The following is a 23,868-nucleotide window of genomic DNA, read 5'->3' on the forward strand; positions in this document are numbered from 1 at the left end:
TTTCACTGGTGTGATGTGCCACGGCTTTGTCATGGCTGAGTCTGCCCTTCACCTCCGGAGTGCCAACAGAAACTCAGTAGGAAGTCCTTTGTATGAATGGATACTCAAGTATGTGTGGGTGCGTGGATTTGTATGTGTGAGCATATGTTTATACTATGGTCTACACCCACTGTTGGGCACTGATGACGTCAGTGGGGATGTCATAGTAGGCAGTCCTTGCGATGTGTCATGGAGTTTTTTCAACCTTGTGAGTGACTATCATGAGATTGAAACTGCACATTGTGTCGTGCTTTAAGAGTATAAGGTTGGGCATGCTCCTGGATTCATCTAGTATATGCCAACTTCTTATGCTTTAAAAAGGTGTGGAAAGCTAACAACGTTTCTTGTTATCTGAATGCAGTTAGATGTTACGTTTCCGTCTCTTGCTTGCTCCATCATCAGTCTTGATGCTATGGATATCAGTGGAGAGCAGCATCTTGATGTGGTATAATCTCTGTCCGCTTTTGAAGTGAAGATTAGTCCCAAGTTTTGGTGTGATTTAAAAAAAAAGCCACGTGTACATCCTGCTACTTGTGGGAAAGAATTTGACCAACTAGGTCGCAAAGAAATAACTTATTGGAAAGGATTTGATCGGTTATATCAGGAGGTGTCATATATTGGCAAATGGAATAGCCTATCAGTATGGAATTGGGAATGGAAAACGATTTGTCTGCCAATGGCTACCAAAATTTTGTCATGTATTGATCCCCTGTCCCCCCTTGTGGTCCCGCATTTCCCACTTTTTTCAGAAACACAACATCTTCAAGAAAAGGCTGGACCAAATGGGAAGCGTAGTGGAACCACCGAAGCAGGAAAACATTGGAGGTCCCCAGGTTCGTGGAATTTGGCACTAATGTTTTTGGAAACTTCTTTGCTTTTTGTTAACTTGAAGCCTCTTTTTTAAAATTAAAAAACTTGTGGTGTCTAAGGGAAGAGCTGAAGGAATGGTATCTCTACAAACAAAGCTTTAACCAAGTGGCTTCCAAGCTGTCCAGGTTTATGCATACGACGTAAAATGAGATTGATTTTTTTGTTTCTTTCGCATGCATGCATTAGTACGAAGAGCAGACTTGGAAGCTTTGGTAATTGACATTGCAAAATTTGAGACTTTATATGGTTTTTTAAATCTTTTGATGCTAAATTTGAAACTAAACACTATTCATGTAAAAACACATGTACTCATGTGCGCGTCTGTGTGCGTGTGTCCATAGTGGCATGTGTGCTGGAACACACACAAAATATACATACAAATTCAAAAACAAACATGCTCATGCGTGCATCTGTGTGCGTGTGTACATATTGGTATGTGTGCTGGAACACACAAAATATAAATACAAATAATATGGATGTATATGTAGCCTTTATTCTATTAAACATAAAGTTAAATTCTTTGATGTTGAAACAACTCTTTTTTCCTGTGAAACAAAGACTCTTTTGCGATGCTTTTTTCTGACTCTTTTTCTTGATGGTTTTTTCTGACTAAATAACTTGCAACAGTGCTGTTATTTAAAAGGCTGATGTGTTGAAGTGAACCAAGCCAAGAGTAGAAACAGTAATATGGATTGTCCCAAATGTGGACCAAAACCATGTACAGAAGGTGCGCACAGTGTGCCACCATCTAGCAGCAGGGTGCTGCCTAGATAAGGACCCCTGTGGCTCCAAGACTGATCTCCTACGTCCTTGTTGCACCTTCAAAACACTCTCAGCCTGCTTGCTCTCCTAGAGCTTCAGTGGGCTGCGTAGTGATGCCCCACACACATGGCTTTGTGCTGCTCGAATGGACAGCCATTGGTAGGGCAGTGTTTGCTCCTTGAACCTTTCTCTGATATTGCAGTGTGCTGCTCTTCATCCTTCAGGTATTCTGCAGACTGGACTGCATGTTGCGTGGCCTTCTTTGCTGCTCCAAAATGATGTGCAATTCCTGGCCCACCAATGTCAGATGCCGAGCTCCTTGGTTCTCTCCAAGACAGCCTATTGTGAGGCACAAACAATGGATGTGAATGAGCAGGGCTCGGGCCCTTTATATAGGGATGGAGCCCCCTGGAAACCAACCGACCAGTCTGCAGACTGACGTGACCTTGTACTGCATACAAAGTCTGCCCATATGCACGTGGCAGCTCTGCAGGAGGCGCCTGTCTGCTGCCCTGCCCCTGTTGGAAAGGTCACCTCCCCATCTGTAAGCCCCCATATGAGGAGAGCGTGGGGGATTGAGACCTAGGGCAGGATGTGCCCAATAGAAAAGGAAGAGAAGGGGCTGCCACATGGGCAGCACCTCACATCAAAGAATATGGAAGGTACCTGTAGCTAGGATGGATGTAGTAGCAAAAGGCGAAGCATAGCCAGCACAAGGGACCCAGAATAGGAGGCGATCACATGGTGCTGACATCTGCAAGGTGTATGGCTTTGTACAGCGTTGGAGAAGCGCCTGGCTAGCAGGATGTGCAGGATGGATAAGCGCAGATGTGGAGCAGGTTTTGGGCCTGTTTGGAGGCCCTGGTTTAGGGCTGAAGAGTCGGCACCTAGGTGGACAGGAGCACCAGCAAGGAGGGCTGCAAGCATAGTTGCCAGGGAACCCCGTTCCGTAGCTGTGGAACGCTAGAACAGCATTCCCTTCAGAAATGGTTATGGAACGCCTATGAAACGTCAAACTTCTGGAACGGCTATGGAACACTGGAGAACACCTATGGAACGTCTAGGGAACGTCTAGTTCCCCAACCTAAGTCTTGTCTATCATTAGGATTTTGTTTATATCCTAAGTTCCTCACTCCAAATTTGGAGTCCCAATTCATCTATCATCAGGATTTTGATTATGTCCTGACATCATGACTCCAAATTTCATCCAAAAGCAATTGTGCATATAGTGTGTTTTTTAATGGATATGGTGATGTGGCGTCCCCTTCTCGGTTCCTGTCCCTAGGATTTTGGCGTTCCATTGGCGTGCACGTTCCCTAGTAACTATGGTTGCAAGGGACTGACCCTGGGGGGCATATTTATAGCCCACAGGTTGGCCCGGCAGGCGTGCATAGGGCTAGGCCCCTACAATGGAATGAGGGCCAAAGGTGCTAGATATGGAGCCCCGGGAGGGGCCCAACCAGTCGGCCAGGAGGGGGGAATTGAACCGATCGGCCATTTAAGGCTGCTGGGTCAGTGGGTTCTGCCAGCCCTTGGGCACCGCTGTGCGTACCCTCTGTTGGGTAATTTCTAACACTTTGAGGTGCAGAAAGGAGCAGCACCAGTAGCAACAGTTGGGCCTCATTCTGGAGGTGAACTTGGCTGGAGACCTGTAGACTTAGCTCACTCATTGGCAGCCCACCTAGGCTGGTTTGTAGACAGCAAGGTGGAAGGGATCGAGACGGAGGGTCTACATACGATCGAGCTGGAGCATGCGGGCTCAAGTTTGGAGATAGCTAGCAGATAGTAGAAGTACCTTGTGGTAAGATCAAAGTACCACGCTCTGGTGGGACTTTGGATCTCTCTCTCTTTTGTTGTGTCCATAGTTTTGGACGGAAATATATTGTTTTGGTAGCTTCTATATCTGGCTCGTTCATTGTCTATTGATGAGTCTACACATCTATTTGATGCAGATAAATGTAAGAAGTTTGTGATTCCACTCCCCACACACATTGTGTGAGCTCTTGGGCGATTCTATGAGTCTTCCGCTATGCGTAGCCTCTGTTCTAACAGCCCTAACTTGTCAAACACCTCCAAACTACACCTGTCTGGTGTGCATTTCTCCTATGCAGACATCTATCGTTTGCAAACATGCTCCAGCCATTATACATGGTCATGACAGCTCCTGTTGGCTGTCCTTGAAGAGTGTCTTCTGCTCCAGGCTGGTACTGCCTTATTCATAGTCTTATGACAGCTTCCATGCTGTCATGCTGCCCGCATGGCAGCTTTCATGCTGCCCCTGTGGTAGCCCTGCATGGCATGCCAAATTTCCCCCATGGCAGTCCCTCTATCTGCCCAGGTGGCATTTCCTATGTGCTGTTGGTACACCTCCCCCCTGTCCTCATTTGGTGGCTCATAGGTGGGGAGGTGACCTACATAAACCCAACAACCCCTCTCACTGACCAACCGTGGGCCAACACTCATACATCGATGCAGGTTCTCCCATGGAGAAGTATTTTGGAATTAGTTAGAGACGTCCTTGATCATAGGTCTTCGAACCCGCAACTTCCTACTCCTCCAGGTCCAGGACACGGGTACAATCCAGGTAGTACGAGAGGTCAATGGCACCACCATCCTAGATCACAAACCCGCTAGTGTTCTAGAGCAATCTTGGCACAAACAATATCCAATTGTGCCTCTCAGAATCGAAGGACAGCTTGGATCTTGCCAAGCATGCTTCCAAAGTCTGTTTCAACTCGTCTATTAGTAACCAAGTTCTTTACTTCGTAAAAGAGTGGAGGTTTTGTGATAAGGATCCAAAGCAAAAAGAAGGGCCGAGGGAAAAACAATGAGGTCCCAGTGGCTGATCCACGTAGATCTCCAAAGCCAAGAAATCTTGGAACATGAGCTGCAGACGAGCTATCCAATGAGTAATCCTCTGATAACAGTATGTCCTTCACCTTCACAAAGGTTTCTAGTCCCTTTGACTCCTCATACCATCTCTCAATGTCAGACATATAAACGAGTACACCAAGATCTGCATACCTTATCTCACCAACACTCGGAGTTGTCACTAAGAAAAGCTCCTCTGTTTGTGTGACCACATTGGCTGTTGGTTTTGACTTATCTGACTCTTGATTGACTGCTTCCTTCTCTTCTAGTCAGCCTTCTTCTTTCTGCAGTCCTTTACAAAATGGCATGGCTTGTCATAGCAAAAGCATTTCTTCTTCTTCTTGCCTCCATTGGATGAAGAGTCTCCTCATGAGTTTTTTCCATTTTTCTTTTTGCTAGGCTTACCCTTCTCTGTGCCCTTGCTCTTGTCTTGTGCAATAAAGTCCTTCTCGTCATATCTGTCATACTTCCTTTCTTGGCTTATTCTGGTAGAAGCAGAGGCACTAGAGCCTCAAATGTAAGTGGTGCCAACAGTTGTCCTATGACCGTGGTTCCTACAAGCCCTTTATAGCTCTTGGGGAGCATGCCAAGCAAAAGTCTAGCAATCTTCAGAGCATCCGTCTGTTGGCCGACTGTTCACAGTTGATCTGCCCACTAAGTCCCCTTCTCCATCTTCATGTTGTAGAGTTCTGTTTTCGAATCAAGGATTCTGGCTGTGTTATTAATCTCGTACGCATCCTTCAGCATACTCCATGTTGAAAATGCCAGATCTGCTAGTGTCACCATTGCCCCAGCCACATTTTTGACATCCTGTGGCCTTAGCTCCCTGCTATCGTTATCCCCCAGACCATCTGAGCCACTTGGTGGCTCTGGATCTTCATCTTCCAGAGAGGATGGTTGCTTAATTGACCTTACCTGATTCCCAAAAACTTCGAATGGGCAGTCTAGCAGCCATGACGAGGAAATGAAGGCGCAAGGTTACTTGTCCTTCAGACATAGAACTCGATTTCTCCAAGCTTGAACCGAGATCTCCTTTCAAAGGTTCTCTCCCTCGAGCTTCCAGCACCTCAGGGCTCTGATACCATGTTAGAAAACATAGGTGGAGGTTGCTTGCTACAAACAACACTCTCCTTAGCAACAGAAGGTAATGAAAGCATATGCCCAGAAATCACACATTGTTAATTCAAATCACACTTCTTTCCTTAAATATGTACAGGTGAATAAAGAGAGAGAGAGAGAGGCAGACAGCAATTGAACTACGCCCAAGAAAGAGAGTAGAAACAGTAATATATATTGTCCCAAGATGGACCAAAACCATTACAAAAGGTGAACACAGTGTGCCACCATCTAGTAGCAGGGTGCTGCCTAGATATGGACCCCTGTGACTGATCTCCTACCTCCTTGTGGCATCGTCAAAATGCTCTCAGCCTTTGTGCTCTCCTAGAGATTCAGTGGGATGCGTAGTGATTCCCCGCAAAGATGCCTTCTTGTTGCTTCGATGGACAGCCAATGGTAAGGCAATATTTGCTCCTTGAACCTTTCTCTGATCTTTCAGTGTGCTGCTCTTCACCCTTCAGATGATCTGCAGACTGGAATTTTGGGTTTTGGCTAGTAGGATGTTCCTAGGACTGATAACACCATCTCTTTACACTAGCATTTGGACGTTGCTCTGAATTATTTGATTCCATGTGCACTAACACCAAATGATGACCATACTGCACAACAATGTTCTGAAGAAAAACATTTCTCATTTCTATATGTGCCTCATAGCTTCCTACAACAAAGTGTGAAGACTTGGGTATACAAGACGTATTTCTTTTTAATTTTAAAAAGGTTTTTGCAAGTTTTGAGATATTATTGGCTGATACAAACAAACTTTCAGCTTTTTTAGATCAGACGTTTAAGTTTAGAAAGCATTGAGGTTATGTAGGGGAAATGTGAATCTTTTGCTGACATTCTGTTTTTGGTAGATTGACAAGCCTTTGCAAAAGCATGGTGGTAGGTTGGAACATAACGAATCATACTGTGGATCTTGCTTCGGGGCTGAACAGGTACACATGGTCTCCCAGTTGGCAAGTATGTCTATTGAAGATTTAAGAGAAAGTAAGTGAAGTTGATTTGCTAGGGATTGGGTAGTGAGCTAGACTGTAATTAAAGTTCCTTCCATTGGTAGGCTTGCAGAAAGTTCTTTGAAAGGATGTGTTGCTACTTGTCTTTGAACTGTTTTATCATTGGCATGCATGCTCCATTACTGTAACTTCATCAGGGATAGCGAACTGAGGTATATTAGAGGTATATTATATTAGTGAACTCATCTGTCTCTAGAAGATTTACTGTGACTTGAGCTGCTACAAAGCTGAAAAGTATGCCTTGAAGTCCTTGAAATTTCATAGTGGCTGACTGAGATATTTGCTTGGATATGTTATTAAAGCATTGCTTTGCTTTGAATATGGCTTGAGGCTGAAACTTCAATAAATTTCTTTCAAAGAAATCCCAATCTTGTTTGAAACATTTGATTTTACTACACTTTACACTAAGCTAGATTTGGAAGATTTGACGTCATTATAGGACAACTTGTCTCACAAATTTTGAATTTACAGATATGAAAAGGATATTTTTAAATTTGTACGATTGGATATATTCTAGTCTTACAAAGGGGTGTGTGTGTGTGGAAAAGTTAGATGCAAAGTTTTAAGAGTTGAAAAATGAGCCTTGCATTGTGATTTTTAGGCAGGCAGCATAGCAGGATCAAGACAAAATCCAAGCCATGGTTGAGCCACGTGTCACCCTAATTCAAGCCATGAGGATGGTTTGCTTTACGGTTTACTGTTTGCTTTTTTCTTTTGCTAATTCAAGCAGTGGTCCAAATTCTTTGCTTTCTTGCTTCCATAGCGGTATTGCATGAACTCCTCTCCTTTGCTTCGACCTAGTCTTCATCACATTGCTAGTCTTCATCTTCTTCATGCCTTGTCTTTCCAACTCTCTGCTACTGCCTCGACTCACCTTCATGCTCCACTGCTTTGGGAGCCTGTGAGGTTCGCTTTTTCTCCCCCTCCACCCTTCTTTATTTCCCTTGTGTTTTTTAGTTCGTAGTCTTTTCTGCCCACTTGCATCAAAATTGTCGCTGTGGGACGTATGCACAGTCGTAGGATGTATGCACAATCGCTGTGGGACATCGTGACAAGGGCATCCGCTTTCAGCTCTACACAGCAAGTAAGATCGCACAGCAGTTCTTGTGGGTAATTCGCTTGAGCAGCGGTTCCTATGGGTCATTCGCTCGGATTCGCTGCCACTAGAGGAAGCAGAGAGGTGCGATGGCAAGAGGAAAGGTGGTGTCATGGGCACCGCAACTCGAAGTTCTGTGGCATCCATCGATTGGCGGGATCCCAACGCACTATGGGTGGAATTCCATCATGGACAGTAATAGGCTGTTGCAAACATCCTACACTGTTTTCGTCTGGCTTTTCTCCTGCTGCGAGACGCCCCACTGAGCAACATAGAATTAGCAACAATCAAAGATGCATTCATGATCAAGTAGCGCCACAAGACCATAGCTGAAACCACCGAAAGAAACACCAACATCCGACTGATTTCATCGCCATAGAGTTGCAAACTTCCACAGGTACTACTGCCGTGCAAATTCTGGATGAATTGGTGGATTTCAAAGATGGGGGCGAAGAGTAAGCCAAAAAACACTCGAACACGAAATTTGCTTCATCCAATCATGAAATCGGTATTCTTGCATGAAGACAGATTATGTAACACAACTGGATTGTTCTTGCTATTAGAATCTGTCTTCCTTATCAACACAATGATGTTCAACAACGCGCGGATGAGCAATCTGCAACTTAATGTGTAGATCTGTGTGCTTAGAGTTCCAGTTGATTGCCTGCCTATGCTAGGGATATTCCAAGATACGTGCCAAAAATTGATGGTGCAGAACGGATGAAAAGAGTTGACGGTCTCAAGCAGGCATACAAATTTTATTGTCTCGATAGCAGGTCCATTTGTGGGGCGCATATACGAGTTCTTGTTGCTGAAATAGGAGAGTACTCTATTAATTCTAAGAGGATGCAATTTCAGAGACAGAAGGATTACTGAAGCAGGTGTCTAGAATCAAATGAAGCACAAAGGCCAAGCTGAGTATCGTCAAGTATTGCTTGAGACTGAACCAAGAGACGTATTGTTACGGTTGAGGGCAAATCCAAAACAACAAATCACTCCAGAATTCAAAATACTAACTACTACAGTAGACAGAGCATATTTCTAAGAGAATCATCTACTACGCATATCCTTTTGCAACCAGCCTTGCCTTGTACCGATCAATGGACCCATTTGGCTTTTTGTTGACTTTGAAAACCCAACCGTGTACCTATGGCATGTTTACATGGTGGCAAATCCACAACTTCCCATGTCTGATTTTTTTGAATGGACTGCAATTCATCGTGCATGGCATTCATCCAATGCACATTATCCTGTGCTTCTTCAAATGTCTCAGGCTCCTCCTCATCAAGAAGAGTACCTGCCTAAGCTGATTCAACTGAAAGAGCTCCCCCCCCATGCCTTACTGCACTACGAGTTCTGCCAGGTAATGGAGCATCAATTTTACTCTCCCTGAGAGTTTGTAACAGCCAATTTGGAATTGTTTTTGTTGCATGTATATCTGCAATTTCTTGCTGAACAACCTCTTCCACTGCTTGTGGAGGTGGTAAGACATCTTGTGGCTGAATCGGAGTATGTGGAGGTATATGTAAATTGTGATTTGCATCAGATATATCAGCAGGGGAACCTAAGGCAATGGGTAGTAATTCCTCAAAGACATCATCGGAAGAAGTAGGCATATCAAATTCAGCTTGAGTGTGAGCTGAATTTTCTGAAAATATAACATCTCTACTGACAATAATCATGCGTGTGACAGGATTGTAGAGACGGTAGCCCTTGCTCTTTGCACTGTACCCAACAAAAATGCATTTGATTGCCTTATCAGACAACTTGTGCCGAAACTCAACGGGCACATGAGCATATGCAAGGCATCTAAAAACACAAAAATTATCCACAGAAGGCTTTCTTCCTTGGCAAACTTCATAGGGAGTCTTGGTCTTCAAAGCTTTCGTGGGAGCCTGATTCAAAACATAATTGGCACACATGAGACCTTCAAGCCAAAATTTGTGAGGCAATTTTTTGCTTTTTAGCATGCGTCTATCCATCTCCATAAGAGTACGATTTTTCCTCTCAGCGTTGCCATTTTGCTGAGGGGTTAGCCTCACTGTAAGCTGATGTGCAATGCCCTTGTCTTTCAAAAATGCATCAAAATCTGTAGACAAATACTCCCCTCCTCTATCTGTGCGTAATGTGTGTATCTTGAGTCCTGATTCATTCTCAACCATGGCTGCAAAGTGTTTGAAAACCATAGACACTTCTGATTTGCGTTTCAGCCCATAAACCCAAGTGTAGTTGGAGTAGTCATCTATAAAAGTGACAAAGTAAAGATGACCACCCAATGATGGAGTCCTCATGGGACCACAGACATCACTATGAATAAGCATTAATTTTCGAACAGCTTTTACTGATCCATCCTTCTTGAAAGGAAATCTGTGCATTTTACCAAGAATGCACCCTTTATAGGCATGTGGAGGAGGTGTTTCAAGAGGAGGCAATGCATCAACCATAGCATGTTTTTGAAGTGTCATCAAGCTGCCATAATGCATGTGTCCATATCTGGCATGCCATTACTCCGCATTCTGCATAGCAGCAGTAGGAGTGGAAACTGCAAGAGCATGTGCTGGTCTTTTCTCATACAACGTAACAAAGTGCCAGACAATCTCAAGGCATAGTCATTCTCTCTGTCATGGACTGCACACTTGTCATCTTCAAAAATGACATGAAATCCAGCTCTGTTAAGAGTGGACACTGAAAGTAGATTTTTTGTGATACCAGGCACATACAAGACATCAGAAATTTTGAATGTTGAGCCATCAATGGCTGTAAGCTCAACTTCTCCTGTATCACGAACTGAATAGGAGGAGTTGTTGGCACATGTGACCTTTTTACCAGTGGGAGGTGGATGCAGAGATGTGAAAAGACACTTCGTGGAAGTGATATGCTTTGAGGCACCGCTACCAAAATACCATGTATTTAGTGTCTCATTGACATTGAAAGCTGATGCATCCTTGGAAGAATCATAACTGCATGTCAGAAAAGCATAAGAGTCATCATTACAAGTGGCTGTAATATCCGGAGCAGCCAACTGAGAGTCTGAAATGCAAGACAAGAAGGCATAGTCGTGTTCCACAAAGTTGGCTGTAGCTTGCTCATTGTCAGATGCATGAGGAGCTGAATCTGAAACAGCCATACCGGAGCTGTTTTTCTTTTCTTTTGCAAGCCTCTTCTTGCATTCTCCAATGTAATGTTTTTCTTTTCTTTTGCAAGCCTCTTCTTGCATTCTCCAATGTAATGACCTGGCTTTTTGCAGTAATGACATATACCCTTCTTCTTGGGCTTACCTGCATCACCCTTAGCCTTTTGAGAAGGCTGTCCTGAACCACTGGAAGGCTGATTAGCTGATGTCTTTGCTTGTCCCTTTCCTTTAGGGTTGAATTTTGAAAGCATGGCATGTTCATCTGCTCGTGAAGCCATGTTTTTCCTGGTCTGCTCTTCCTTCAACAGAAGTCCTATCAACTCGTGAAAATTCAGAGGATTTGCACCCCCCCTCAATGACAAATTTAGCGAGGTATGAAAGCTGAGATAAGGCTCAGGAAGAGAATTCAGAGTAGTGGTAATCATCTCTGAATCAGGAATGATCTTATCAATATTCAGAAATTGCTCTCGTAAATCCTGTAGCTTTGTGAGGTGCACTGACATGGAGTCACCCTCTTCCATATGTGTATGAGACAATTCTCTTTTCAAAAAAGACACCCTGGCATCAATCCGAGCTGCATACATGCTCTCCAAAATATCCCATGCTGCCTTTGAGGTCTTACACGACCGGATATGCGGAATGATGAATCTTTTCACTGAAAGAGAAATACACGACAAAGCTAAAGCATCACGTGAATCCCATCTCTTTTGCTCTGGAGTAGTAGCTATAGCTACACGTGAATCCCATCTCTTTTGCTCTGGAGTAGTAGCTATAGCTGCACCAATAACTTATCCTACAGCTGTACCCTATGCACGACCTTTGCCTCCTCCTTGCTGGGGAGGGGTATTAGGTGCCACATTTGCTGGCCGGATGTCATCCCCATTTACATAGTCCCACAAATTATGGGAAATCAGAATGTTGCGTACCATAAAACTTCAGAGGGAGTAGTTGGTACCATCCAGCTTATCCTCTTGTGAGAGACCATTGAACTGGAAATCATTCTGATTTTGCTAGGCCATGTCTAAGAAAGAAAATACAGCAAATGCAAATCTGAATTCCCTTGCTGGGAATGGAGTGCACAATTCCCAAAAAAAAAACAGCCAAACACTGGCTGAAAATGCAACTCAAATCTTTGTAATGTCTCTGTCAGAAATCTGCCGGAGCATCCAATCTCTCCCAAAACTTGCCAAAAGTGCTTCAAAACACTTACAGAAAGGCAATGTGAATTGAAACCTGCAAAATTGCTCTCCCAACACAAAAGCCCCAATTTGTGGCTTGAAATTGCAACCAGAAAGGGGCAAATGGTCTAAAAGCCCCAAAAATGCAAGAAATTGCAGTGCAAAACTAAGAGCCCCAAATTTCGAGTTGAAATTGAGCCAAATTTCACCCAAATAGTGAATTTCCTGCAAAAGCCCCAATTTCTTGGGCAATCTTTGCAATTTGCTTGCAATGTGTGCCAAAAATTTTACAAAAGCCCCAAAATTGTAATGTGTCTGCAAATGATTCATAAGTCCCAATTTCTCTGCAAACAGAGATGCAAATAGAGATACCTGCAACAAAACCAATGTCCTTTGCAATGCCCACTCAACTCAAAAACACCCACGTGTGATGTACGGCAGACAAGAAGAGCTCGTACTCTTTGTTGAAGCTGTCGTAGATTTGTACGGAGGCTGGTACAGTACGGTCGTTGGTATAGTATGGCCGATGGTACAGTACGGTCGACCTGTACGAAATCCGTATGTCTCGACGGTTGTACGGCGAATGTACGGACAAGTACTACGTAGGAACTGCAGTACGATGCAGGTCTGTACGGAACGAGTAGTACGGCGCAGGTATGTATAGAACGGGTAGTACGACGTAGTAAACGATGGTACGACGATAATCTCCAAAAATCCGTACAGAAGTTGTACGGACAGTCAACGCATGACTGTACGGATGACGAGCAGAAAGAGCAGGGAGATGGGTGGCTGGGCAGGGAGCTTGCGGGAGCTGGAGCCTGCGGGCAAGGAAGCTAAGAGCAGGGTCTTGCTGCTCTGATACCAAATATGAGTACTAAGGGAGAGAGAGCAGAGTGTGTGAGCAAGAGAGCAAGAGAGTAGGAGAGTGAGAGCTGAAAGCAATAGTTGCAATAGAAGAGTCTGATACAACTGAAGAGTGGGATAGGTTTTGTCTAAGTGACAAAACCTTATCCTTCACTAACCGTAGTTAGTGAACTAACTGTGGTTAGGGGGAAAAACCTCTAACCTACTTATTACATTACATTGGTCACTAACTGAAGAGTGGGATAGGTTTTGTCTAAGTGACAAAACCTTATCCTTCACTAACGGTAGTTAGTGAACTAACTGTGGTTAGGGGAAAAAACCTCTAACCTACTTATTACATTACATTGGTCACTGCTAAATTATAGCAATAATTATAACAGAGATAATGAAACAGGTGATCAAGTTTCAAACATCCGCTCACCATTTACTTCCTCTACATAACAACTGTCTGGCGGGATCTAGTTGTTGGATGAAATCTAAAAAGCAAGACCTCGATTTGAAAAAGTAAAGGTGCTCAAAAGTTGTAGATGCTGAAGATGACCTTTGTTGGTGAAACTTTGTTCTAGATAATTTGTTCATGTCTCTAGGAGGCTCTTTATTAAAAGAAAGCATCGATATTTTGATAGGCACTAATTGTGCTGTTTTCTTATCAAACTTCTACCTTTTACTCCTTATGCAACTATTGATCTCTTGTGAGACTTGTCCAGCTGTTCTATAGAAACTTAGGTAGCTAGGAGATTCATAGACGACTCATTTCTCCCAGACATTCCAAACTTAAAAGATTTAATGTACAAAGATCCAAATTTTTTGGAGTGTGGTAGTTCCTAGTATCCTGGGGATCCCCCGCTTTGTGTATCGGCACAATGGTGGTAGTACTCCAAGCACTCCACCCTAGACCACATCACCTTGGAAGCTATCATTGAGGACAAGAAGTAAAGATCCCAGAATGTCTACACATGCTTTGTAGACTTTCAGAAGGCCCCAGGAGGTCTATTAGATTGGGTTTAGAGCATGATTGGAGTGAAACAGGGATGCCTTCTTTCACCGACTCTCTTTGGGCTCTACATTGATGAGATTACATCCTTTATTGACCGACTAGGAGGCGAGGGCTCAATGTTGGATGATTTGATAATACAGATATTGCTATATGCGGATGACATAGTTCTCATGTCATCCTCAAGAGAGGGACTGTAGTCTGTAGAGACATCTGGAGGTGTTTTGTAGAGAGAGAGAAAGAAAGAAATATTAACGTTCATGGGAGGCCTCGCGGGCCTATGGGACAAAGTACACAGAAAAGCAAACTCATACAAGCCTCAGTGGGCTGAAGCAAAGGGCACGCTAGGACCCTTGCTGAGTACCAATCTATGCTAACAAAAACATAATCATGAATAGAAATAGTCAACTGCAAGTGCATAGTGGACTAGGTCAATCTATCTAGTATCAGATACAAAAGTGAAAAACAAGTCAGTCTCGGCTCTGGGACTTAGAAACAGAATCTGAAGCCGTAGCCTGGTACAATGATGGCTCTCTAGTGGGCTGCGAAGATGTCTCATATTTGTATCTGTCGAGATGTGTCGCACTGCGGTGGGGCACGCTAAACTCTCTGAGCTATGTCTAGAGTGACCCCTCGTCCCCTTGAGGAAGGCTGTGATAGGAGGCCGGACCTCAATAGAGTGTACTATGAGGACCCTCTGTCGCGCATGTGGTCTCTGCATCCCTCTCTCGGTGGTACTATGTCGGTTGCTGATCGAGGTTGCTCTCATGTCGGCTAGCTCCTCCTCCTTCACTCCACTGTGTCCTGGGGCTGACTCAAACGTATAGTGGTCTGTGACGCGTCATTGTGCCCGGTCATCCTCTATGTCATGTGGTGGTCTGGCCATCCCCTACTGCTCTCTAATCTATCACAGTAGTGTCTCCTTGTGCCGACGCATTTTCATCAGATAGAGCCCGATACAGACCTGGTCATGGAAATGGATTAGTCGTGATAAAGGGCCGAAGCCACTCCCCTCTAGGTAGAGACAGTGGTAGCGCCCCTGGATCTCGTACTAGGCTGGGCAAACACAAAGAAAATGCTCCTATGTCTCAATCGCCCCTAGCGTACATAACGTGCAGATCCGTTGCTTACCGGGTATACCTGTTGCTCCCCCAACCTTGATCCTCAGCTGATGGGACGAAACCCGCATCTGACCGATGGCAATTGTCAACGCATGGGAGACTTGTCTGTCCTTGAGATACTGGGATTTGATGATGAATCCCTCCTCTGATACTCTCAAGAAGTGGTCGCGGTAGAACTGGGTCTTGGTGGGGAGCTCTTGGACTTCCCCTCAAGTCCGGGATGTATGAAGCTAGAGGAGGTCTAACCGTATGATACAATTGATCTCATCTCGTGGGATCGACTTAGGAGGCACATTCATGCTGTATTGAAAGGGAGTAAGCCTATCCATGTGGATACCGTGCCTGGCAAGCCATGATATGCGTGCATACCATGTGTCTCTGCCCCGCTCTCTGCTAGCCGTCTGGATGACTCTAGGGCCAACCTCGGAAGTCTCCAGTGGGGTAAGTCCCAGACTTTGTGGATGAAAGTCACTGTCTAGAAGATGGCATCAACCTGGATAGGTGTCATGGCGAACTCTGCCTGTACTGTCTCATGTGGGACTAAGGGCTTACATTGGATCATCCTGGACCCCATCGTCACCTGTAGCCTCTCGAAGTTCCTCCAGTCTATCCTCGGAAGATCGCATCTCCAGAAGGGTGCTACATACATGGCAGTTGGTCGCACCAATGTGTCAAAAAGCCAGCCTTCTGTCGGTGGATCTTGGAAGTGTGCCTGGAAGCACTGTCGCTCTAGTCTAGCCAATACACTACGCCCTCGTGCGAGCCATGCTTGGGCTGCATGGGTCATCGTGAAAAGGGGCCCTGTGAAGACTGCTCCCAAATATGCACTATCTCCACTGGCTTACGATAGGTGAAACTAAGTCGGCGAATCACTGCTCATGAGGTGTTGAAGATCATAACCTTAGTTTCCCAAGGTTGATCGTCAGGTCTCTCTCTCTCTGCATAACACCTCTAATGCCTCCAGATCTCTCTGCAGCCCCTCTGTCGAAGAGGATATAAGGACTATATCATTAGCGTATAATAGCAATATCTGTATGAGATCACCTAGTAATGAACCCTGGTCTCCTAGGCGATCTATGAAAGATGTGATCTCATCGATCTATAGCCCAAAGAGAGTCGGTGAGAGAGGGCAGCCCTGCTTCACTCCAATTGTGCTTTCGACCCAGTCTGATAGACCGCCTGGAGCACGGATCCTACCTCTGACCGACTCATGTAAGCTCATTACTCCTTAGATCAACGTCTCTAGAATCTGCATCTCTTGTAGTCTCTTGATCATATGGGCTCGTGGGACAGTGTTGAAAGCCTTTCGAAAGTCTACAAAACATGTGTAGACTTTCTGATGGCTGAACCTCACCTCCTCAATGGCAACCCTCAGAGTGAAAATGTGGTCTAGGGTAGAGTGCTGCCTCCTGAATCTTGCCTACCCTAGTGCTCGTTTCCCCCGTGCCTCGGTATGACTGCTGATCTCCCTCTCTAGTACCGATCCATAGATCTTGGCCAATGTGTGGCCAATCATGAGGGTGCGATAGTGTTATAATTATTGATATATTCTAGTAGTGAACAATGTAATGACAATAAGTGGGTTAGGGGCACTTTTCCCTCATTTAGAGGTTTTTCCCCCTAACCATAGTTGGTTCACTAACTATGGTTAGTAAAAGATAAGGATTGTCACTTAGACAAGACCTTATCCCCCCTTTGTATTTTGGCCTACTCTATTCTATTGCATATTCGTCGTTCAGCTCTCACTCTCTGTCTTCCTGCTCTCTCTCCATTTACATCATTTGGTATTAGAGCAACTACTCCTTATGGACCAGCTCCTTGCTTAGCTCCTGCTCTCTGCCCAAGCTTCTGTTGGAGCTCAAGCTCTTGCAGCTCGGACCAAAACCTGGACTAGCTTCGTTTGTACATTTGAGCTCCATCCATACAGCAACTGCACCTGCAGGCATCCATCGGTACGTGGCACGTGCAAGAACCCTACAACAGCCAGCGTCCGTACAACGGATGTCCGAACAGTTCAGTTGATAGCATTGTTACTCGTCCGTACGTTGCTCTTGTGCTGCTGACCGTACAATCGTATAGACTGTTCCCATACATGCCGTACAACAGTCGTACTAGCTTCGTACAGACGATGTCCGTACCTGCTTCATAGCGTTGTCCATACCAGCGATGTCCGTACGTGTTTCGCACATGTGATGTCGTACAACGCACAGTCGTCCGTACAGCCTCGAGGTGTACGTGCCCATACAGCTGTACCAGATCGTACAACCATACATTGTGTCAACAATCGTACATCCATACGTTGTTGCCCGTACAATCCCAACTCATTTGGTGGATTCTATTGGTAGCACGAACTCCTTTGACATACAGGTGCAGGTTCAGTACACATGTGTTTTTTTGCATTGAGCCATTGTTTGGCTATGGATTCAAGCAGGTGCATTTTGAGATTGTGGGTGTGCTCATTTGCACACATTGGCAGTAGAATTTGGTTCTTTTGCAGCCAAATTGCAAATTGGGGCTTTCAGTCAATTTGCCCCTTTTTTGAGTTGCAATTTCTTGCAAAAATTTGGGGCTTTTTGCTTTACATTGCAATTTCTTGCATTTTTGGGGCTTTCAAGCAATTTGCCCTCTTTTGGATGCAATTTCCTTGAAGAAATTGGGGCTTTTGGCATTCTGATGCAATTTGGCAATGTACAAGCATTTTGGGACTGTTGCAGGCAATTTTGGACTGATTTTCAGTGACATTGTAGACATTGGCATGTTTTGCAGTGTTTTTTTTCGGCAGATTGAGAGCATTTGCAGGATAATTGAAGTGCATTTTGAGCCTTTGATAGGCTGTGACAGTATTTGTCACTGTGGGCACATTTTCTTTGCAGATTTTACTTGTGCATTTTACATCCCAGGAAGGGATTTTACTTGGTCAGTTTGCTGTATTTTTTGAGATTATCTGGTGAAAATGGCTAAGAACAACCCCAATGAGGTGTTCGGAGTTCTCACACAGGAGGATAAGTTGGATGGCACCAACTACTCCTTGTGGAGTTTCATGGTTCGCAATATCTTGGTTGGCAGACATCTTTGGGATTATGTCTATGGAAATGAAGCAAGACCAGATACAGTGACTACACCTGTCACTCCTACAGCTGGAGGCAGGGGTAGAGGTGCAAATGCAGCACAAGTCGTTGGAGCAGCGGCTCCAGGAGCTCCCACAGCAGAGCAGAAAAGATGGGACTCTAGAGATGCACAAGCTCTTTCAATAATTTCTCTTTCTGTCAAAAGGTTCATTATACCTCATATTCGGTCATGCAAGACATCTATGGCAGCTTGGGAGATACTAGAGTGTATGTTTGCAGCAAGAAATGATGCCAGGGTTTCCTTTGTGAAGCGGGAGCTTTCCCATACGCATATGGAGGAGGGAGATTCCATTAATTCTCACCTCACAAAGCTTCAGGACTTCAGGGAACAATTGGTGAATATTGATGAAGTCATTCCGTATTCAGAGATGATCACCACCACTCTGAACTCTCTTGCTGAGTCCTATCTTGGTTTCCACACCTCGCTAAATTTGTCATTGAGGGGGGGCAGGAATCCTCTCTCTTTTCACGAGTTGGTAGGACTTTTGTTGCAGGAGGAGCAGACATGCAGAAATATGGCAACCCGGGCTGGCGAGCATGCCATGCTTTCCAAGTTCAAGCCCAAGGGTAAAGGGCAGCAAAAGCCACATGCCAATCAGCCCACAAATCAGCAAAAGCTGATTCAGGACAGCCCTCTTATCTCCCATGTGGGCTAGGTGGGTACGCACTCTTAATTGTGTGCGATAACCCTTTGCCTCATTTTTTCACATAAATCAAGCGCCATATCTCAAGTCTAAGATACTCCCTTCGTCTCTTCTCAATTTTATAATACGTTCAAACATCTAGGAGGACAAGTGGAGGGTTGGCACAAGGAATCTTGCCATCTCATCCTACGTTTCCCATTATTTAACTTGCATTCTTGGACCATCTACATCCCTCCTACATGGGTCTATCCTACATGGAGGGAATAATCCAATATAATATCCATCTCCACCTATTTCATATTACTTCTCCCATGGTCCTTGGGCCATGTCTTACTAAATGCAGGCATGGGGCCGCCTAGGTGGAGGGGTGGTACATGGAGGAACTATGCCACCTTAACATTTTATAATATTACTACCAAAGATTATGTACAACACATTGTATGGGTCCTCTTACGTGGAAGGATGACACATGGTCATGCCCTGTCACCTCAATCCTGGGCCCTATGCACACCATATTTTATTATACTATTGCCACACATACAAGCACACACACATATTTATGCCTTTTATCTTGGTTAAATTTATCCATAACAATTTGTCCCCCCCAGGCAGGGGCTACGCTTGGGACCATCATGCACAAAGAAGGGCTTGAGATAACGCTTGTTGATCACCTTCTTGCCATATGGCTCACGTAGCTCCTGAACTTGTACAGACCCATTGTTATGTTCCTTGATGACTTTGTATGGACCGGTCCATAGTGGAAGGAACTTTTTATCCATTTGGTGGTCTAATCTGTTGTCAAAGCATAGCACAACATCCCCTCAGCAAAGTGTCTTTCCCATCCCTTGCGAATCTTAGCATCCAAGTGGCCTTTTGTCGATTCTTTTGGATCTCTGTTTGATGTAGTACAAGGCGTCGGGTTTCATCTAACTTCTTAAGTTGTATTAACCTGGCCTCTACATGTTCATCTTCTGTCATCCTCTGTTCTTGTGCCAATCTCAAGGCCGGAATATCTATCTCTAGTGGTAAAACTGTCTCAATACCGTACACCAACTCAAAAGGAGTGTGACCTGTAGACATTTTATGGGTGATGTTGTAAGCCCATACGGCTTTAGTGACCTTCTGATCCCACTGGCTCCTGTACCTTGTGGTCATTTTTACAAAGGAGGCCATTGGACCGCTCCGTTTGTTCCATGGATGCTCTATAATAGATGCTAGAAGTGCGATAATCAATACCCATGCGATCCATGAGCAACTCCACTGCTTCATTTAAGAATGGATTCCCATGGTCAGATACTATTTCCATGGGTGTCCCAAATCTTATGTAGATACATTCAAATATGAAATTTGAAATTGCCTTACCATTTGTAGCAAGGAGGGCGATAGCTGCAGCCCACTTAGTGATATACTGAGTGGCTACCAAAAGATACTTCTTTTTGCGGGCAATCATGGGCAAGGGCCCTACAAAATCTATTCCCCACTTCTAAAACGGATGGATGGACATCACTGGATGATGTTGCCCAGGACGCAAATCCTTTCTACCAAAGAGATAGCATGGTTCACAAGTTTTGCAATACATAGTGACATCCTTGAACAAGGTCGGCCAATAGTACCCAGCATGCAAAATCTTCTTAGCTGTATAGTCACCGGCATAGTGGCCTACACGAAATCCATCATGATAATGCTTCAACCGACCCATGGGATTTGGTGATTGAAGAACCTGCTTTGCAAGAGCATTGCTAGAGATTATAATGAAGAACTTTCCAACCAGATAATGCTTAAATTTCTCAATGCAGAACACCAAAGACAAGGCATGCTTGTCAGCCTCAGAGTAGCGTCGTTCAGTTTCAAGCAATTATTGAGAAGTAAATTGAACGGGATAAATGAAACGATCCTCCCCTTGCTGGAGAAGAACACCCGCCAGGGTATGCTCACCAAATCAAGGATTGATATAGAAAGTCTTTGACCAATCAGGATTGCGTAGAATGGGTTCTGAAGCCAAAGCACTCTTGATTTATACAAACCCATGATCACAATCCTCATCCCAAGAGAAATCAACCCAATCTTTTAATAGCGTAGTCATGGGTCGTGTCAAAGCAACATATTGAACAATGAAGCGACGATAGTATCCTGCTAGAATGACAAATGAGCGTACGTGATGTTTGGTTGTTGGCGGGAAGAGCTTGATGATAGCTTCTTCCTTTCGGGGTTAGGCTTGACGTCCTCGAATGAGATAATATGTCCTAGTAACCTCCCTTGAGTTGCTCCAATGGTGCATTTATCAGGGTTGAGACTGCCATTCGCATCATTGATCCTTTGGAAGGCCAACCTAACCTTCATGACGTGCTCTTTACGTGCCGAGAATATAGAGAAGTCATCTAAGAACGCCTCGAAGAAAACCCCCAAATAAGGAGGAAACACCATCTGCATAAATCTTTGAAAGGTAGCAGGAGCATTGGTGAGGTCAATGGCATCACTTTGAATGCAAACGTCCCCCAAGGTGTGGCAAACGTGGTTTTGAGCATAATCCCTCGGCAATTCTGATTTGATAAAACCTGGAGTAACCATCGCAGAAAGTATACATCTCATGACCACTTACCTTCTTAAGAATGAGGTCTTGAAATGGCAGAGGATGATGGTCCCTCTTTCTTGTTGGCCGCATTGAGTTTCTTATAATTGATGTAGACCTGCCACTTGTTGTTTTTCTTTGGGGTGACTACCACTGGTGAAACCCATTCAGTATTGTGAACCGGAACAATAAACCTAGCTTCTACAAGCTTCTACAACTCTGAGCGCAAAGCATCAGTCTGTAGGGGTCCTAATCTCTGATACTTCTGAGCCACTGGCTTAGCATCAGGCTTCAGCTCTATCTTGTATTTTATGGCAGTCACATGGTGAAGGTGGTGGTAGCTAGTTGTGAAGAGGTCAAAAAAACCTTTGAACATTTCTAGGAACTCATCTTTCTCACTCGGAGTGAGGTATGGAGAAAGCATAGATTCAGGCTATTGAGGATCTATACGTTAGAATCCTCGGTGCCTGATTCACTTAGAAGATTCACCCTTGGAATATTGGGACATTCGATGCGATAACGATCCTTCTGGTGGCACTCGTAGCACACAACATTGGCACGTTCTCTTAGAGGGCGATTGGCTTGATTTCTGATGCCTACCATCTCAAGTTGAAGATCATTCAGGGCTTTGGCAAGGTCATTGACTACGGGTTTTTTAGCAGGAGGGGCTGGGGGAGTAGGGAGGAGGAGGGTTCGTGGGCGAGGCTGGGGAAATCTTTCGGGCGGAGGTTGAGGATATACACCTTGTTGAGGGTAAGCATCTAAGGAAAGACCATACATTTGAGGTGGAGACGGTGGATACATCCCTGATGGGGGGTGGGGGTATGCCCCTGAGTTAGATCCCCAGGTGGTGGTTGCAAGAATTGAGGGGGTTGCAGAGGGACACCCGTCTTCTTTGAAGCGGGATCAGACTGAACTTTATCAAACTTTTGAGCAATCTCTTGTGCTAGCACTGTGGTCTCTGCATTCTCCTATTTAAGCTTGAGGTGGAATTTATTACTTACTCTTGCTATAAGGTAGCCCAATACATGTTGAGTCATTCCAGCTCGAAATCTAGTGTTGTCCTCCTGCATGGCAATGAAACGGTCCAAGAGCTCCGTCGCTCGATCTACATATCGACGCGCCGTCTCACCTTTTCATTACTTCAGGTTTGTCACCTGCAAGTACACATTCTCCGGCTCCTCTTCTTTGTCGAAATACTCGATCATAGCTGCTGTCGATCAACTTTGGCGAATGTCCTCGGCCTGCTTCTCATACCACACTTGAGCCAAACCCTCTAGAAATGTGGAAGGAACCAACAACCATCTATCTTCAGTAAGAAAGTTGAGAGAAACACAATGGCGCTTGAAGGCCACAAGATGCTCATTTGAATTTTCTTCAACCCGACCACAGAACACATGAATGTTAGCCATGCTTAGAAAATAGAAAAGAGGCGTGAAATGAGACTTATCTATTGACAAACAATGGAAAGAGATAGCTTAAACTGAAAATCAGGTGAAGATAAATTGACAAAGCACACATAGGCAGTGTAGGGTGTGATTGGTGTATTGTGAAACGCTATACGAGAAGAATCTTCAGCATAGAATATCTTATAGGTAATCTTAAAAGGACCAACCCTTATTGGTCGAGGCATGATATTGCATCCATCCTTACAGGCGAGGGTTAGAGGCACGGCGTTGCATGAGGTGGTTCATCAAGGTAAACAAGAATGCCATGTCAAATATCAACAGTTGGAGAGCTTGCACATCACCTTTAGCTTCTTCCAATTCTTGTAGTTGCCATGCTATTTCTTCAAGGGGTGTGCGGTTTGACATCCTTTGTTTGGGCAATGTCCTTAAGGACCTTTCTGATGATGTTTTGAAGTTTGTAAACTCGTATTAAATATGCACAACATTTAGTTTCATGATGACCACAACCTTTGCATTCTTTACAAATGATCACCCTCATTCGTGGCTTGCGGCTTTGTTGAGGCAGTGCTTCCATTCATTTCATGCGTGATTGAAGTACAAGCTTCACGTGCCAAGAAATCACCAACTAAATTTTGAGCTTGAGGGATATGCTGAATTTTTACCTCTTCAAATTGTTTGCAAAGTTGCAATGCTTGTTGATGTCGTGGAACCAAGTCTTCGCTCCGCACCTTCCACTAACTTATTCACACACGAGTTGAGAATCTCCTCGCACCTCAAGTTGCTTGATGTGATGTTCTTGCGTCTTTTGTAGCCCAAAAATGAGTGCTGAGTACTCAGCTTGGTTGCAAGTACTTATAGGCGCAGACTTGCTATAATAATATACTTCATCCCTCGGTGAAGTGAGCTTCGCATCCACACCAGCAGCCTTGGTCGAAGGTTTTTATGCTTCGTCAAATCAAAGGATCCACGATGTCATTACACCAAACTAAAATCCAAACATCTTAGGTTTTGCGGTAATCAAAGATAGGTAAAAGGAGAGGGTGCAGAGAATTCAATACTTC

At 44.5% G+C, this 23,868-nt stretch overlaps 1 protein-coding gene across 3 annotated transcripts in view; it reads left to right on the forward strand.

Moving 5' to 3' along the window:
* The window catches only part of LOC147884568 (uncharacterized), a 128,428-nt gene that overhangs the window by 44,578 nt on the left and 59,982 nt on the right, over window positions 1-23,868 (forward strand). For all 3 annotated transcript variants that reach the window (XR_015543549.1, XM_087397388.1, XM_087397390.1), the window contains exons 3-5: window positions 401-484; window positions 789-872; window positions 6,513-6,593. Coding sequence is in view for 2 of the 3 variants with exons in the window: in XM_087397388.1 (XP_087253514.1) it covers window positions 401-484; window positions 789-872; window positions 6,513-6,593 (249 nt within the window). In the remaining variant the exon portion in view is untranslated. The remainder of the gene's footprint in view (window positions 1-400; window positions 485-788; window positions 873-6,512; window positions 6,594-23,868) is intronic.

The sequence above is a fragment of the Dipteris shenzhenensis genome, chromosome 26 (assembly GCF_047967505.1).
Source record: "Dipteris shenzhenensis isolate YYH24624 ecotype China chromosome 26, Dip_SZ_1.0, whole genome shotgun sequence".
NCBI lineage: Eukaryota > Viridiplantae > Streptophyta > Polypodiopsida > Gleicheniales > Dipteridaceae > Dipteris > Dipteris shenzhenensis.